General features: G+C 47.1%; 1 protein-coding gene across 1 annotated transcript in view; it reads left to right on the top strand.

The window, feature by feature from the left end:
- LOC135873909 (stonustoxin subunit alpha-like) overlaps positions 1-9364 on the top strand; it is a 28615-nt gene extending 19251 nt beyond the window's left edge. Inside the window, exon 3 of the mRNA XM_065398517.1 lies at positions 8835-9364. Within this exon, the coding sequence (XP_065254589.1) occupies positions 8835-9364 (530 nt within the window). The remainder of the gene's footprint in view (positions 1-8834) is intronic.
- Positions 9365-13564: the final 4200 nt, after the last annotated feature.

Raw genomic sequence — 13564 nt, 5'->3', positions numbered from 1 at the left:
ATACACTGGTCATTGTCTTCAGAGAGAAAGCAAAGTGCAGGCCCTGGCCTGTTTAGGCAGACTGGCTTGCTGGGGACATCACAGTGCGAGGCAGGGAGCTGTGCAGCCCTAAACCCAGTCAGGAGGCAGTGAGATGTGGGTCTCTGCCTATCAGAGGTGACAGCTGGGAGCTGGAAACTTTTAAATGGGTGCCCCTGACAGACCATGCAGGGGTAATACAGGAGCTGTTACCCTGAAAACTGTGCAATTGAGGACGATGAAAGTCCCAGGGAAGGAGAGTATCTAACTGGAGCAGAGGGAAACAATCCCGTAGTTGGGACCCTCCTTCCAGGTGATGTTGTGATATCCTCTCGCACTGAGGATACCTCTCTGGGGGTATTAGTATTAGTAATGGGCGATTCAATCATTAGAAACATAGATAGCTGGGTTTGCGATGACCGGGAGAACCGTATGGTGACTTGCCTGCCTGGTGAGAAGGTTGTGGGTTTCTCAAGACATCTAGACAGACTTATGTGTAGTGCTGGGGAGCAGCCGGTGGTCGTGGCACATGTAGGTACCAATGACATAGGGAAGGATAGAAGAGAGGTCCTGGAGGCCAAATTTAGGCTGCTAGGTAAGAGATTGAAGTCCAGGACCTCCATGGTAGCATTCTCTGAGATGCTCCCAGTTCCACGTGCAGGGCCAGTTAGACAGGCAGAACTTCAGGGTCTCGATGTGTAGATGAGATGGTGTAGGGAGGAGGGGTTTAGATTTATTAGGAACTGGGGAAACTTTGGGGAAAGGGGGATCCTATACAGGAAGGATGGGCTCCACCTAAACCAAAATGGAACCAGATTGCTGGCACTTAACATTAAAAAGGTCATTGAGCAGTTTTTAAACTAAGGGCTGGGGGAAAGCTGACAGGTGTGGAGGAGCACGTGGTTTGGACAGAGACATCCCTTAATAGAGAATCTCTATGTCCTAGTGAGGACGAGAGGATGGAAAATGATAAAATACAGGCAGGGTCTGATCAGAAACAATAACAAAAAAAAAGTCCCATTCAATTACATCATGTAATGGCAGACAGCTAAAAGGAGACAAGTTTTTAAAGTGCTAATATACCAGTGCTAAAAGTCTAAATAATAAGATGGGTGAACTAGAGTGCCTTGTATTAAATGAGGATGTTCATACAATAGGCATCACAGAAACTTGGTGGAATGAGGATAATCAAAGGGACACAGTAATACCAGGGTACAAAATATATCGGAAGGACAGAACAGGTCGTGCTGGTGGGGGAGTGGCACTATATGTGAAAGAAAGCGTAGAATCAAATGAAGTAAAAATCTTAAATGAATCAAACTGTACCATAGAATCTCTATGGATAGTAATTCCATGCTCTAATAATAAGAATACAGCGGTGGGGATATATTACCAACCACCTGACCAGGGTGATGATAGTGACTGTGAAATGCTCAGGGAGATTAGAGAGGCTATTAAAATAAAAAACCCAATAATAATGGGGGATTTCAATTATCCCCATATTGACTGGGTACATGTCACCTCAGGATGGGATGCAGAGATAAAGTTTCTTGACACCTTAAATGACTGCTTCTTGGAGTAGCTAGTCCTGGAACCCACCAGAGGAGAGGCAATTTTTGATTTAGTCCGAAGTGGAGCACAGAATCTGGTCCAAGAGGTGAATATAGCTGGACCGCTTGGTAATAGTAACCATAATATAATTAAATTTAATATCCCTGTGGCAGGAAAAACACCACAGTGGCCCAACACTGTAGCATTTTATTTCAGAAAGGGGAACTACACAAAAATGAGGAGGTTAGTTAAACAGAAATTAAAGAGTACAGCGCCAAAAGTGAAATCTCTGCAAGCTGCATGGAAACTTTTTAATAACATCATAATAGAGGCTCAAGTTAAATGTATACCCCAAATTAAAAAAACATAGTAACAGAACAAAAAAAGAGCCACCGTGGCTAAACAACAAAGTAGAAGAAGCTGTGAGAGGCAAAAAAGCATCCTTTAAAAAGTGGAAGTTAAATCCTAGTGAGGAAAATAGAAAGGAGCATAAACATTGGCAAATGAAATGTAAAAATACAATAAGGAAGGCCAAAAAATAATTTGAGGAACAGTTAGCCAAAGACTCAAAAAGTAATAACAAAATTTTTTTAAAGTACATCAGAAGCAGGAAGCCTGCTAAACTACCAGAGGGACCACTGGATGATCGAGGTGCTAAAGGAGTACTCAAGGACGATATGGTCATTGCAGAGAAACTAAATGAATTCTTTGCATCGGTCTTCATGGCTGAGGATGTGAGGGAGATTCCCAAATCTGAGCCATTCTTTTTAGGTGACAGATCTGAGGAACTGTCCCAAATTGAGGTATCATTAGAGGAGGTTTTGGAACAAATTGATAAATTAAACAGCAATAAGTCTCCAGGACCAGATGGTATCACCCAAGAGTTCTGAAGGAACTCAAATGTGAAATTGCAGAACTACTAACTGTAGTCTGTAACCTGTCATTTAAACCAGATGACTGGAGGATAGCTAATGTGACGCCAATTTTTAAAAAGGTCTCCAGAGGTGATCCCGGCAATTAAAGACCTGTAAGACTGACTTCAGTACTGGGCAAACTGGTTGAAACTATAATAAAGAACAATATTGTCAGACATATAGATGAACATAATTTGTTGAGGAAGAGTCAACATAGTTTTTGTAAAGGGAAATCATGCCTCACCAATCTACTAGAATTCTTTGAGGGGGTCAACAAGCATGTGAACCAAGGGGATCCAGTGGATATAGTGTACTTAGATTTTCAGAAAGTCTTTGACAAGATCCCTCACCAAATGCTCTTATGCAAAGTAAGCTGCCACAGGATAAGAGGGAAGGTGCTCTCATGGATTGGTAACTGGTTAAAAGATAGGAAACAAAGGGTAGGTATAAATGGTCAGTTTTCAGAATGGAGAGAGGTAAATAATGGTGTCCCCCAGGGGTCTGTTCTGGGACCAGTCCTATTCAACATATTCATAAATGATCTGGGAAAAGGGGTAAACAATGAGGTGGCAACATTTGCAGATGATACAAAATTACTAAAGATAGTTAAGACCCAGACAGACTGCGAAGAGCTACAAAAGGATCTCACAAAACTGGGTGACTGAGCAATGAAATTTAATGTTGATAAATGCAAAGTGATGCACATTGGAGAACAGAATCCCAACTATACATATAAAATGTTGAGATCTTGGAGTCATTGTGGATTAGGGTGACCAGACAGCAAATGTGAAAAATCGGGACGGGGTTGGGGGGGGGGTGGTAATAGGAGCCTATATAAGAAAAAAGACCCAAAATTGGGACTGTCCCTATAAAATCAGGACATCTGGTCACCCTATTGTGGATAGTTCTCTGAAAACATCCACTCAATGTGCAGCGGCAGTCAAAAAAGCGAACAGAATGCTGGGAAGAATTAAGAAAGGGATAGATAATAGGACAGAAAATATCATGTTGCCTCTATATAAATCCATGGTACGCCCACATCTTGAATACTGTGTGCAGATGTGGTCACCTCATCTCCAAAAAGATATACTGGAATTGGAAAAGGTTCAGAAAAGGGCAACAAAAATGATTAGGGGTATGGAACGGCTTCCGTATGAGGAGAGATTAATAAGACTGGGACTTTTAAGCTTGGAAAAGAGATGGCTAATGGGAGATATGATTGAGGTCTATAAAATCATGACTGGTGTAGATAAAGTAGATTAGGAAGTGTTATTTACTACTTCTCATAACACAAGAACTAGGGGGCACCCAATGAAATTAATAGGCAGTAGGTTGCAGACAAATAAAAGGAAGTATTTCTTCACACAACGCATAGTCAACCTGTGAAACTCCTTGCCGGAGGATGTTGTGAAGGCCAAGACCATAACAGGGTTCAAAAAAGAACTAGATAAATTCATGGAGGATTTGGATTTTTTGACCATGGGATGGTGTTCCAAGAAGGAGGAGTGCTAGGCAGAGACGGGCTCCACCTAACGAAGAGAGGGAAGAGCATCTTCGCAAGCAGGATGGCTAACTAGTGAGGAGGGCTTTAAACTAGGTTCACCAGGGGAAGGAGACCAAAGCCCTGAGGTAAGTGGGGAAATGGGATACCAGGAGGAAGCATGAGCAGGAGAGCGCAAGAGGGGAGGACTCCTGTCTCATTCTGAGAAAGCAGGACGATCAGCGAGTTATCTTAAGTGCCTATACACAAATGCAAGAAACCTGGGAAACAAGCAGGGAGAACTGGAAGTCCTGGCACAGTCAAGGAATTATGATGTGATTGGAATAACAGAGACTTGGTGGGATAACTCACATGACTGGAGTACTGTCATGGATGGATAGAAACTGTTCAGGAAGGACAGGGCAGAAAAGGTGGGGGAGTTGCATTGTATGTAAGAGAGGAGTATGACTGCTCAGAGCTCCGGTATGAAAGTGCAGAAAAACCTGAGTCTCTGGATTAAGTTTAAAAGTGTGAGTAACAAGGGTAATGTCGTGGTGGGAGTCTGCTATAGACCACCAGACCAGGGGGATGAGGTGGACGAGGCCTTCTTCCAGCAACTAACAGAAGTTACTAGATTGCAGGCACTGGTTCTCATGGGAGACTTTAATCACCCTGATATCTGCTGGGAGATCAATACAGCGGTGCACAGACAATCCAGGAAGTTTTTGGAAAGTGTAGGGGACAATTTCCTGGTGCAAGTGCTGGAGGAACCAACTAGGGGCAGAGCTTTTCTTGACCTGCTGCTCACAAACAGGGAAGAATTAGTAGGGGAAGCAAAAGTGGATGGGAACCTGGGAGGCAGTGACCATGAGATGGTCGAGTTCATGATCCTGACACAAGGAAGAAAGGAGAGCAGCAGAATACGGACCCCGGACTTCAGAAAAGCAGACTTTGACTCCCTCTGGGAACTGATGGGCAGGATCCCCTGAGGGAATAACATGAGGGGGAAAGGAGTCCAGGAGAGCTGGCTGTATTTTAAAGAATCCTTATTGCGGTTGCAGGAACAAACCATCCCGATGTGTAGAAAGAATAGTAAATATGGCAGGCGACCAGCTTGGCTAAACAGTGAAATCCTTGCTGATCTTAAACACAAAAAAGAAGCTTACAAGAAGTGGAAGATTGGACAAATGACCAGGGAGGAGTATAAAAATATTGCTCAGGCATGCAGGAGTGAAATCAGGAAGGCCAAATCACACTTGGAGTAGCAGCTAGCAAGAGATGTTAAGAGTAAGAAGAAGGGTTTCTTCAGGTATGTTAGCAACAAGAAGAAAGTCAAGGAAAGTGTGGGCCCCTTACTGAATGAGGGAGGCAACCTAGTGACAGAGGCAGGGCCGGTGCAAGGATATTTTGCGCCCTAGGCGAAACTTCCACCTTGCACTCCCCCACCTCTCCCCCCAGAGCATTGCTTATTATAAACTTTCAAAAATGAATACTGCATAATGTGGCATTGTTCATTAGAATTAATACACATTCGGCTTGAAAATTTATTAATTTCATTATTTAGTCTACATATTTAATGAAAATAAATGAATAACCTGACAGAGTGTGGGGCTGGCTGGCTTCGGGCAGGGGGTGTGGCAGGGGTTGGCTGGAGATGGGGTGTGGGGCTGGCTGCGGGCGGGGGGGGTGCCCCAGGCCTCCATGGGGGGGGGAGTGGGCCCAGGAAGGCCCCAGGCCTCCTCGGGGGCAGGAGCAGGGGGGCCCCAGACTTCCGGGGGGGTAGGCCTTGGGGGGGGATGGCTTTGGGGGCAGGGGGGAACCGCCCCGCAGCACTCCCCAGCGGCGTGGCTGGGGCCGGGTCTCTGCACTTCCCCCCACCGGTGAGTGCAGCCCCGGCACTGCTGCAGAGCTCAGGGGAGTGGGGGCGGGGCGGAGCAGGGGCGGGGCCTTTGGTAAGAGCCAGAGCAGCAGGGAGCAGCGCAGCGCCCCTGGTGGCCGGAGGAGGAATGACATCACTTCCCGGCCCGCCGGAGCTGATCAAAGCCGCAGCGCCCCCTTGCACAGCAGCGGGAAGAGGGTTACACGTTTAGCCGGTGCCGAGTGAGCATCCCAGACATTTTGGGCACCGCTTTTTGGCGCCCTCAAATCTTGGCGCCCTAGGCGACCGCCTAGTTTGCCTAGTGGTTGCACCGGCCCTGGACAGAGGATGTGGAAAAAGCTCATGTACTCAATGCTTTTTTTGCCTTTGTCTTCACAAACAAGATCAGCTCCCAGACTGCTGCACTGGGCAGCACAGTATAGGGAGGAGGTGACCAGCCCTCTGTGGAGAAAGAAGTGGTTCGGGACTATTTAGAAAAACTGGACGAGCACAAGTCCATGGGGCCGGATGCGCTGCATCCGAGGGTGCTAAAGGAGTTGGCGGATGTGATTGCAGAGCCATTGGCCATTATCTTTGAAAACTCATGGCAATCGGGGGAGGTCCCGGATGACTGGAAAAAGGCTAATGTAGTGCCCATCTTTAAAAAAGGGAAGAAGGAGGATCCGGGGAACTACAGGCCAGTCAGCCTCACCTCAGTTCCTGGAAAAATCATGGAGCAGGTCCTCAAGGAATCAATTCTGAAGCACTTAGAGGAGAGGAAAGTGATCAGGAACAGTCAGCATGGATTCACCAAGGGCAAGTCATGCCTGACTAACCTAATTGCCTTCTATGAGGAGATAACTGGGTCTGTGGATGAGGGGAAAGCAGTGGATGTGTTATTCCTTGACTTTAGCAAAGCTTTTGATACGGTCTCCCACAGTATTCTTGCTAGCAAGTTAAAGAAGTATGGGCTGGATGAATGGACTATAAGGTAGACAGAAAGCTGGCTAGATCGTTGGGCTCAATGAGTAGCGATCAACGGCTCCATGTCTAGTTGGCAGCCGGTATCAAGCGGAGTGCCCCAAAGGTTGGTCCTGGGGCCGGTTTTGTTCAATATCTTCATTAATGATCTGGAGGATGGCGTGGACTGCACCCTCAGAAAGTTTGCAGATGACACTAAACTGGGAGGCGTGGTAGGTATCGGATACAGAGGGACCTAGACAAATTAGAGGATTGGGCCAAAAGAAACCTGATGAGGTTCAACAAGGACAAGTGCAGAGTCCTGCACTTAGGACGGAAGAATCCCATGCACTGCTACAGACTAGGGACCGAATGGCTAGGCAGCAGTTCTGCAGAAAAGGACCTAGGGTTTACAGTGGACGAGAAGCTGGATATGAGTTGAAAGTATGCCCTTGTTGCCAAGAAGGCTAACGGCATTTTGGGCTGTATAAGTAGGAACATTGCCAGCAGATTGAGGGACGTTATCATTCCCCACTATTTGACATTGGTGAGGCCTCATCTGGAGTACTGTGTCCAGTTTTGGGCCCCACACTACAAGAAGGATGTGGAAAAATTGGAAAGAGTCCAGCGGAGGGCAACAAAAATGATTAGCGGGCTGGAGCACATGACTTATGAGGAGAGGCTGAGGGAACTGGGATTGTTTAGTCTGCAGAAGAAAAGAATGAGGGGGGATTTGATAGCTGCTTTCAACTACCTGAAAGGGGGTTCCAAAGAGGATGGATCTAGACTGTTCTCAGTGGTGGCAGATGACAAAATAAGGAGTAATGGTCTCAAGTTACAGTGGAGGAGGTTTAGGTTGGATATTAGGAAAAACTTTTTCACTAGGAGGGTGGTGAAGCACTGGAATGGGTTACCTAGGGAGGTGGTGGAATCTCCTTCCTTAGAGGTTTTTAAGGTCAGGCTTGACAAAGCCCTGGCTGGGATGATTTAGTTGGGGGTTGGTCCTGCTTTGAGCAGAGGGTTGGACTAGATGACCTCCTGAGGTCCCTTCCAACCCTGTTACTCTATGATTCTAAAACTCAAACTTGTGAAAACCAGGAAATACAGAGCTAAGGGACATGCCCACACAACCCTAACTCTGCCCACTTTGAGCCATGCCCCAGTACACCCATAACACATACTCCGGCTCTGCCTTTGCGCTGTACTGAACAGGATCTCCCTACACCTGCCCTACACTCGATCTCAGCCCATGCCATAGAAAGAACATCACAGCTGCTAAATCTTACAACTCCTTTTACAATCGCCTCCCCCTAACGCACACGATGCCATCTGACACCCTGCATTCCCTTACCCTGAATTAAACTCACCTTCCACACTCATCTCCCAGCTCCCCAGGGCAAGAGGAACCCTGGGCTTCACTGTGACACCAGCCTGGCCAGGGCAGCAGTGAAACGAGGCATCCTGGCTCTCCCAAGATACCCAGGCACCTCTTTCCTCTGATCACCCACACAGGGGCCAGGGAGAGAGGGACACACACACACACACACCCCAGAGGGCCACAACCCCTCAGTCACCTCCTATCACAATCACAGATCTTCCAAGATGGTCCAGTTTATTCCTCCACCCTTCAGTACAGCAACACCTACCACAGGGATTACAGCTGAAGTGCATGGACGTAATTCCCAGTGGCTATTGCCAGCTCCAGCGGGCAGAGTTAAGGTTGCGAGGGCATTTACCTGAACTCGCTATCTCCCGGCATTCACAAGATTCAGTTTTGCTGAACTGACTTTCTTGAAGGTCACAAGGTATCACCAGGCATCTTAACGCTGGGTTAGTGAAGTACTTTTGCCAGGTAATCTCTCTCTCTGTGTATATAGTTAGCTATATAAAGAGCAGCACCCACTGGCACACGTATACGTTACACAGTATTGTTCCTAAGTAGGTGAGTGCAGGGGGGGAGAAGATTCTGAGTCTCAGGTCTGGCCCAGCCGATCCTTTCGCTCTGTCATTGACCCACGTCTGCCAATAACGCTCTGATTCTGTCTCTCCCCAGCGAATGTGACTCTGGATCCAGTCACGGCACATCCTGAGCTCGTCCTGTCTGAAGATCGAAGAAGCGTGAGCCGGGGACACGAAAAACAGAGTTCGTCTGACAATCCGGAGAGATTTGATTATTTGCTCAGTGTGCTGGGCTCTGAGGGCTTCAACTCGGGGAAACGTTCCTGGCAGGTGAAGGTGGAGGGAGGAGCAGACGGAGACTGGGCTGTGGGGGTAGCTAGACAGTCTGTGCAGAGGAAGGAAGAGGTTGGCTTTACCCCCGAGGAGGGGGTCTGGGTGGTGCAGAAATGGGGCAGTGCCAGAGACTACCGGGCTCACACCTCCCCTGTCACCCGCCTGTCCTTGAGTAGAGAACCCAGCAGGATCCGGGTCTCTCTGGACTATGAAGAGGGGTTGGTGGCATTTAATTACGCTGATGATCTGGCCCCGATCTTCACTTTCCCACGGGCCTCTTTCAACGGGGAGAAAATCTTCCCTTTCTTCTGGGTCTGGGGTACAGGATTCCAGCTTAGCCTGCATCCCTGAGACTCAGGGTAGCCCGGGGCCCTGTCAGTACCAGAGAGAGCAGGGTATACCTATCTCACGGTTCTGCAGTGACTGCCCGGTCTGCTTGTTCTCATGTAGGATTATATCAGAGAACAGAGTCAGAGAAAGGCATGGGGGGTGGGAGGGGAGAGGAAAGAAAAAGTATGTCCGGGGCGTGGGGAAGGAGGGGATGGGAGATGGGAACTGGGGGCTTGGGGGGGAGGGATGGTGGATAGATAACAAAGTGAACAGCTAGAAGGGGGAGGGGCACAGACCTTGAGATGAGGGTGAGGGGTTAGTACTTCTCCTTGTGGAGTCAGTGGGGGCTTGTCTACACTTCAACAGCTGCGCCGGTGCAGCTGCGCTGCTGTAGCGCTTTAGTGAAAACGTTACTATGGGAGAGCGTCTCCCGTCAGCGTGGTGACTCCACTCCCCTAGAGACGGGAGCTACGTCGGCAGGAGACGCTCTCCCGTCTACACGGGGGTCAGGTCGGTGTAACTGCGTCGCTCGTGGGGGTGGGTTCACACGTAGTTATACCGATGTGAGTTTGCAGTGTCCCCTGGCCTGAGAGTCTCTGTCCCAGGGCAGGATCCTTGTCCGGAGCCCGCTCAATGCACCAGTACATGTGACAGAAATGGATCCCATTGAATGAGTCTGTGGGAGGTTCTGGCTGGACCCCGCACGGGCGCGGAGGGTGGAAAGGAAAGCTGAGGGGTCTGCAGGCAGGGCCAGAATGCCATTGGCAGTGCGATCCCCGCTCCGACCTAGAGCCAGCTGCAGAACGGGCACCATGAGCTCCGCCCTTTGAGCCCTGTGCAGGTCTTGGCCAGAACCCCCGTGGTGCTCACTGTCTGAAAGGGACGAAGTAAAACCAGGGCTCTCGCCCTGCATCTCCACCCCCTCTTCCTGTACAGGGCACAAGGGCTGGCAGCTCACTGCACTGTCTCCACGTGCTCATCGGGGGCTTCTAGCTGATTCACGTACAATTGCTCCACTCGCAGCATGGGCCCTTTGCACAGTCTGAGGGGACAAGGTGTAGCCAATTAGTTCATTTTATTATCCATGTATGGTTGTGCTGTGTGATGTAATGATTAACTCAGATGCTAAATTACTTCTAATTAAGGTATGCTAACTAGATTTAAGGTGTAGGATTATAGAAGTATAAGAGTGATAAGTAGCATTAGGTATATACGTGCAGCAGGGCTGAAACGCAAGGCCTGCAGGCTGAGGCCTGTCAGATTTCAGCTTAGCCATACTAGGCCATAGGTTTAAGAATGCCTGACATGAGTAAGTGACCAAAGATTGACCCTATGCCAGTAAGATCACAAGACTACTGGAAAGATGTGCCAACAGGTGATGTTGCGGAAAATCAACTGCAATATACTGTTCAAAATCACGAGATACCTTATTGTAACATCATTTACAACACGTGTCCTGGACGCAGGGTACATGTTGTGTATAGATGCTAATGAAAATAAGAGGAACTACAGACAACCTGTGAAAAACAGGGCACCCCAATATTCATGGGGTGTGGAAATACAGATAAGGAAAAAAGAGTGAAATTGGGAGTAGTCAAGAGAAAATTCCCAGCAGGAGCCATTTCTCTACTGATGTTCAGTTGGTGAGGAATCCATCAGACTCTCAGAATATCTTTAAGGAAATGCAGTTCATCCTAATTGAGTGACCACAGCAGGCTCCCCACTAGGGCCCCGGTCACACTTGGGTAATTAAAACCTTTCTTGTGGCTGTAAGAAAACGTGTAATACACACTAGATGTGGTACTTGTGAATGTGTGTGTCACTATCCATGGTCTTCACGTGTTCCTAGAGGCTCTAAATCTGAAGCAAGTAGTGACTGTCACTCTGTTGATCTCGACACTGTGGCAACCAGAGCCGAACCCAGGGTGATGTAGGATCACATCACTACATTTATTCTAAATAAAAGAAAAGGCTACAAAGGGCAGACCCCTGCCCCAGGATCAGCCCCTACCATTGTGCTAAAATGACTACTCACATCTTCTCTTTGGGTTGCTCAGAAGTGTTTATATCCTACTGTAAACATGTCCTTCTCTTGCAGCAAGGAATGCAAAGTATTTTAACAGCAGAAATTACGAAATAAAATCCTACTTTATGCTTTCAGACCGTTGTCAGATTGTGTGTTAGGTATATCGTACTATGCAATGTGTTGCTTTAGGCCAGAGCTAATCAAAATTTGGAAATCGTTAGACATTTCAAAACACAAATTCCTCCATCATTCCACACAGCTACACCTAACACAGTGACTGCAGCCAGAGTGCAGGCAGATCATTCCCAGTGGCCATTGCCAGCTCCAGCGGGCAGAGTTAAGGTTGCGTGGGCGTTTACCTGAACTCTGTATTTCCTGGTTTTCAAAGGCAGGGCTGGCTCCAGGGTTTTGGCCGCCCCAAGCGGCGCCAAAAAAAAAAAAAAAAAAAAGCCGCGATCTCGATCTGCGGCGGCAATTCGGCGGGAGGTCCTTCGCTCCGAGCGGGAATGAGGGACTGTCCGCCCAATTGCCAGCAAATAGCTGGACGTGCCGCCCCTCTCCGGAGTGGCCGCCCCAAGCACCTGCTTGGCAAGCTGGTGCCTGGAGCCGGCCCTGTTCACAGGTGTGAGTTTTGCTGAACCTGATGTCCTGGAAGGGCATGAGAGACCACTGTGTAACCTTAACTCTGAGTTAATTAATTGTTTTGCCATTTAATTCAATTTTGTGTTTTGTACTACACTGAATATTCATTAAACCATAAGTAAGGCCCTGCTTAATTCGCGATATTGAGGATATTGCAGATCCCTCAATATTAGGCTTCCATCGCAATTATGTCAGCTGTGCAGCTGACAACGGGACCCCCGAAATGGGCAGGACTGACAGTAGGCTCCCGTTGTCAGCCCCGTGCATGGCAGGACTCCCACTGTCAGCTATGGGCGGCTGGCAGTTGCAGCAGACTATCTAGTTATCAAAAAAATTAGCAGGCACAACATAATATTTGAGTGCTTATATTGTTCCAGCACTTTATCTTTAACAAATTGGTCTCCTCTGGCTTTTCCATCTTACTGCAATTAATAAAAGTCCAGTATTATTTTTCTGCAATTTTCCATGTCTTGTCAGCAACTCAGCCGCAATTATTTGACAATCATCCCGCGATTCAAGTAGGGCCTTAACTATAAGTGTTTTCTTTTTTCCTTCTGTGTTAGTGGCTTCTGGTTGTTGCTTTAGACATGGATTTTTGATTTTTTCTTTTACTCCATCACGATAGTTTTCAGGGTGCCCACCCAGTTAATTGATATAAGTTCTGATTATTGCAGATTCAATATGGATCTCATAGTTTTGGGGTTCAGAGTGTGAATCCTTGTGGGATTTATTGTAGGGCTGTTCAAACAGCAATGAAGTTACATCTCTCGCTCCTGCTGATCCCATGTCATTGTGGAGAATCTTCAGCAGCTAGCATTAGAAGAGCAGTTGGAATAATCCACTCAGTCCATTATTCCTACAAATCAGACGTAGTTTATCACTTGATGCCAAGACGAGATTTGATTCCGTTGAATGCATTTATCTCTGATGCATTTTCAGTTATGTGTATCTCAGATGATTTTCAAAGTTTGATACCTTCCTTATATGTGCTTCCTTGTCCCTCTATTTTAATTAATGGCAGTATCTCCACTTATTTTAAATTACAAAGAAGAACACCCCCCCCCCCACAAGCTTTTTTCTTTCTCCACATTTAGTTAATTTAGTGTTGCCAAAACTATTTGCAAAAATGCCAGTTTCAAATGTATTCTGGTTGGCCGTCCTTCCCATCTTGTATCGTGATATGAAAGTGACATACTATTTCCCTGATCTGATCCCATGAATACTGTGCCATAAATGAGTGCTAGGACTTAAGAAAATGGATTCAAATCAGGTTTCAAAATTAAAGCTATGGGGTGAAATCCTGGCTCCATTGCAGTCAATGGCCAAACTCTCACTGACTTCAGCTGAGCCAGAATTTTACCCACTAAATCTATCTTAATCCATTTTGCAAAATGTACAGAGAACGGAATGCATCAAACAAAGTTGCAGTGTTACTGTAGTTATGCTAATCCCAGGATATTAGAGATACAAGGTGGGTGAGGTAATACCTTGTATTGGACCAACTTCCATTGGTGATCAAGACAAGCTTTCGAGCTCTCAGATAATTATTCTTC

This window comes from Emys orbicularis, chromosome 2, assembly GCF_028017835.1.
Source record: "Emys orbicularis isolate rEmyOrb1 chromosome 2, rEmyOrb1.hap1, whole genome shotgun sequence".
Classification (NCBI taxonomy): Eukaryota; Metazoa; Chordata; order Testudines; family Emydidae; genus Emys; species Emys orbicularis.
The sequence above is the reverse complement of the archived record's forward strand: the minus strand, read 5'-3'. Positions and strand labels throughout refer to the sequence as shown.